The 4,345-nt window shown below is 40.2% G+C and overlaps 1 protein-coding gene across 1 annotated transcript; it reads right to left on the bottom strand.

Annotated features, from left to right (window-relative positions):
• Window positions 1-2,713: 2,713 nt before the first annotated feature.
• Window positions 2,714-3,574, bottom strand: LOC111904751 (uncharacterized). The gene has a single exon (XM_023900480.1). It carries the CDS (start codon window positions 3,572-3,574, stop codon window positions 2,714-2,716), a length of 861 nt encoding a protein of 286 aa, XP_023756248.1.
• Window positions 3,575-4,345: the final 771 nt, after the last annotated feature.

The raw sequence follows: 4,345 nt of genomic DNA, 5'->3' as shown, positions 1-4,345 counted from the left end.
CCTAGTCAGGTCCATTTAAATCTTTCGTACCTACCAGCGCATCGAACACAGAGTCTAGATAATTCAGCTTTGGTACATTACACAGATTCAAATTGCCTGTTATCACATGAATGTATCACTTCCCATCATAACACCTACAGAGATACGCTACTGAAAGAACACTATTTTTGGATTTTTGATTTTCTATTTTTTTGTTTGGTTTCTGTTTATTTCTCCCCCTAAATTTGTGCATGGGTGAGAATGAAAACTAAATGCGCAAATTTAAACTAACCTAAAAACAAAAGTTAACCCTCAAAGTGTATCATTTTCAAAAATCTCACAAGCACATCGAATCGAGCTTTGTTAAACGGTTTTGTGAACAAATCTGCCACATTATTAGCAGTGGGAACTTGTTCCCACCGAATGAGCAAACGCTATTAACAATATCTGATAAAATGCATTTTGATATCGATGTGCTTGGTTTTTGAGTGTTGGACAGGATTTTTAGCAATTTAAATTGCAGCCTCATTATCGCAAAAAATAGGGGTTTCTAGAAAATTCAAACCATAATCCATGAGCTGATGTTGTATGCAGATAACTTGAGAACAACAAGCAGAGGCAGCTACGTATTCCACCTCTGCTGTTGAGGTTGAGACTGTATGTTGTTTCTTGCACTACCATGACAACAACCGATCATCAAGAAATTGACATCCTCCTGACGTTGATTTCCTGTCAAGCTCACAGCCTCCGTAATTACTGTCAGCAAAAGCATAAAAATCAAATTTGGAATTTTTTGGATACCAAAGACCCAGTTTTGGGCTACCTTTGAGGTACCGAAAAATTCTTTTGACACCAATAAGATGTGAAAGTTTAGGATTGGCCTGGTATCGTGCACATTGACAAACCGCAAACATGATGTCTGGCCTGCTTGCGGTTAGATACATCAACGATCCGGTCATTGATCTGTAGTTAGTCTGATCTATAGATTCGCCATCGATATCTGGAGTCAACAGAGGTCTCTAGGCCAACGGTGTCAGTGCAGGTTTTGCATCTCGAATCCCGAACTTCTGTAGCATATCTTCAACATACTTGGCTTGATGTATCAGGATTCCGGATGAGTCTTGTTTGACCTGAAGCCCCAGAAACATGGTCATCTCCCCCAGAGAACTCATCTCGAACCTCTTCTTCATAACGCTTTCGAACTCTTTGCACAGCTTTGAACTTGTTGACTCGAAAATGATATCATCGACGTAGATTTGAACTAGAATTTGATCGGTACCAACATGATTAATGAACAAGGTTTGATTGATTGTCCCTCGTGAATAGCCATGCTCGAGCAAGTGCTTCGTAAGAGTTGCATACCTCGCCCTTGGAGCTTGGAGTAACCCATATAAAGCCTTGTCCAACTTGTAAACTTAATTAGGAAACTTCGAGTTGACAAATCTAGGAGGTTGATCAACGTAGATTTCTTCCTTCACTGCGCCGTACAAGAAGTTAGTCTTGACATCCATCTGGTAAACCGTGAATCTCATGTAAGAAGCGTACGCGAGGAAAATGCGAATAACCTCCAAGCGAGCCACTGGAGCATAAACATCGGTATAGTCAAGACCCTTAATTTGGCGGAATCCACGTACAACCAATCAGGCATTATTTCACATAATGACCCCTTAATCATATCGCTTGTTTCTATAGACCCATCACGTGTCGAGTGACTTCTTGCCCTTCGGTAATTCAACCAGCTTCCAAACCCCAAGATTTTCAAACTAATTCGACTCCTCATGCATAGCATCCACCCAGCTGGGCTCATTCAAAGCCATTTCAACATTCTTTGGCTCTATTTGAGAGATGAAGCAAGAGTAGAGACATGTATTGACATCCCCACTCTGACTCCGTGTTCGAACATCGTCGCCCAGCTGACCAATGACATTTCGATCGAGTGATCGCGTTGAATTCTGGAAGGAAGTGTTGGGTTTTGAGCATTCTAACACTCCTAAGTGTACATGCAACCCTAAATACCTTGGATCTATGTTTTCTCTATTATACATACAAATAAGAACTTCCAAGGTATTATCCTAATCTAGCATACAAAACAATAACTATAGCAAGATAGAATACATACCTCTTTGATGTAGAAAGTCTTCATGAAGCTTGAGTGCCAAGTGCCCCAAGTGTGACACCTCAAATGGAATCACAATCATCAAAACACATGGAATGACTTGAGAGAATTCTACACTCATCAAAATCGGCTAGCCCTTTCACTTCACACACTAGTGTCTCTAGTGACCGATTTTTCCTCAATAATAAGATGCTTATATAGTTACACAATTAGGGTAAATCCTAATTGTCATGACTTTCCATTTCCTTGGATCCATGGGTTCAAATACACCATGGAGCATCCATGGAGCATCATATGGGTTTTAGCCCAACTTGATTATCCATGGAGCATTAGCCCACTATACAAGTATGGATGATTTACACAATCAACCCATATATTTAATTAGCCTTCTTTTGATCACTTAATTAATCCTAGATTAATTCTTGATCAATACTAATTAAATAATCTTATTATTCTTATTATTAATATACTAGAACTTATAATATATTAATAACCATAAGTGTCTTATTTCTCTCATCCAAGTGCATGATGGTATGCAACCCAAATGGACCATGCCGGGTCGGGTCAAGTCTTACCAAATATAGTTATGGACTTAGACATTAATCCAACAGGAAGCTCCTAGTTGATGTCATTGAGCATTATAGGAAGGTTATGAATATTGACAAATCCATCATCTGCTATATGAACCACCTTGGACGCACTAGAATCGTGAGAGGGGCTTGCCACAAACTTGTTAGCGATTGGTTCAGGAAAGAGAAGTTCCATAAATGTTTGAGTAGCAACGGAAGTATCTCTGGACATTAACTCTCTTTCATCAGGATTAAGAGGAGTGGCATCAGCATCTGGATTAGTTTGATGACATGGAGAATCAGACAAATTACTTGGAATAGATGTATCCACTATAGGAGTCATAGAAGACACCATCGGTGGGCTGTAAACAACTTCTTCGTCCTCATCTTCAATCATAGTCTTCGAGCTAGAACAGGAACAAGACAAATTATCTGAAAACACATTGAACGATTTGAATAAAGATGTGTAGGTAAACAACCAATATGGACCGACTCTGGCATCTGTCTTGTTCTCCTCCGACCAGCACACGTCGAAGGATTCTACGATTTGCTTTGTCCTTTTATCGTAGACCATGTACGCCGTGCGAGCAGCATACCCCATAAAGTAACAATCATCGGCTTTGGCGTTGAATTTGGGATTGGATTCCAGATGAAGGAGGGTGCAAGGACTGCCAAAGATATGGAAGTGACTAACAGATGGCTTATGACCGTAGAGAATTTCATATGGAGTCTTCATCTGAGCTTTGTTGATCAGAACAAAATTTTGAACATAATACGTCGTGTTAATCGGCTCGGACCAAAAGAAAACCGGAAGTTTAGAGTCACATAACATTGTCCTCGCAGCGTCTTGTAGAGTTCGGTTTTGCTGCTCAGCAACACCATTTTTTTTGTGGTGTGCGAACGGAACCATATTGACACGCTATCCCCTTTTCCGCACAAAAGTGATCGAGAACGGTATTCTTGAATTTTGTCCTGTTGTCAGTTCTGAGCGCCTTCACCCGATGGTTGGTCTAGTTCTCTATCATCACAATAAACTTCTTAATCAAGTCAACAACCCCAGCTTTGTTGGACAAGAAGAAGACCCACGTGAATCGCGAGAAATCATCGATCACAACCAGACAATATGAATTAGTGTTGATGTCGAGGACGTTGACCGGACCAAATAAGTCCATATGCAACAATTGGAGGACCTAATTGATTGAATTAACCTGTTTTGGAAAGTGTGGCTTTCTGTGATGCTTTCCTTGGGTACATGACACACACTTTTCGAACGTGATGAAATCTCTGACAGGAAGTCCACGCACCGGGTCATTCTTTGCAAGTCGATTTAGATTCTTTGCATTAGCATGTTTGAGTCTTCGGTGCCATAGCATAGCACTTTGCTCAGAAACTTTTGAGAAGAAGTGAGTGACTTGTTCAGGAAGATTGTTATTCATGTCAATGATGTAAGCATTGTCATCCCATTTTAATTTCACAAGAATCCATTCATCTGGAATGAAAATGCCTGGCTTCAAAATTAGACATTCTTTATCAGTAAAGTGAGTGAAATAACCCTTGTTACAAATCTGAGTAACACTTAACAAACTATGCCTTAACTCGGGCGTGTAATTAACATTCTCGAAGCTCATCACTCCATTGGACACTGTTCCTTTTTGAGTGATTTTTCCGCCATCCCCTCCCG

This window comes from Lactuca sativa, chromosome 3 (genome assembly GCF_002870075.4).
Source record: "Lactuca sativa cultivar Salinas chromosome 3, Lsat_Salinas_v11, whole genome shotgun sequence".
NCBI lineage: Eukaryota > Viridiplantae > Streptophyta > Magnoliopsida > Asterales > Asteraceae > Lactuca > Lactuca sativa.
This window is presented reverse-complemented; position numbering and strand designations above follow the sequence as displayed.

Coding starts and splice junctions, on each gene's coding strand:
- LOC111904751 (XM_023900480.1), bottom strand. CDS start 3,574: ATGGTTCCGTTCGCACACCACAAAAAAAATGGTGTTGCTGAGCAGCAA.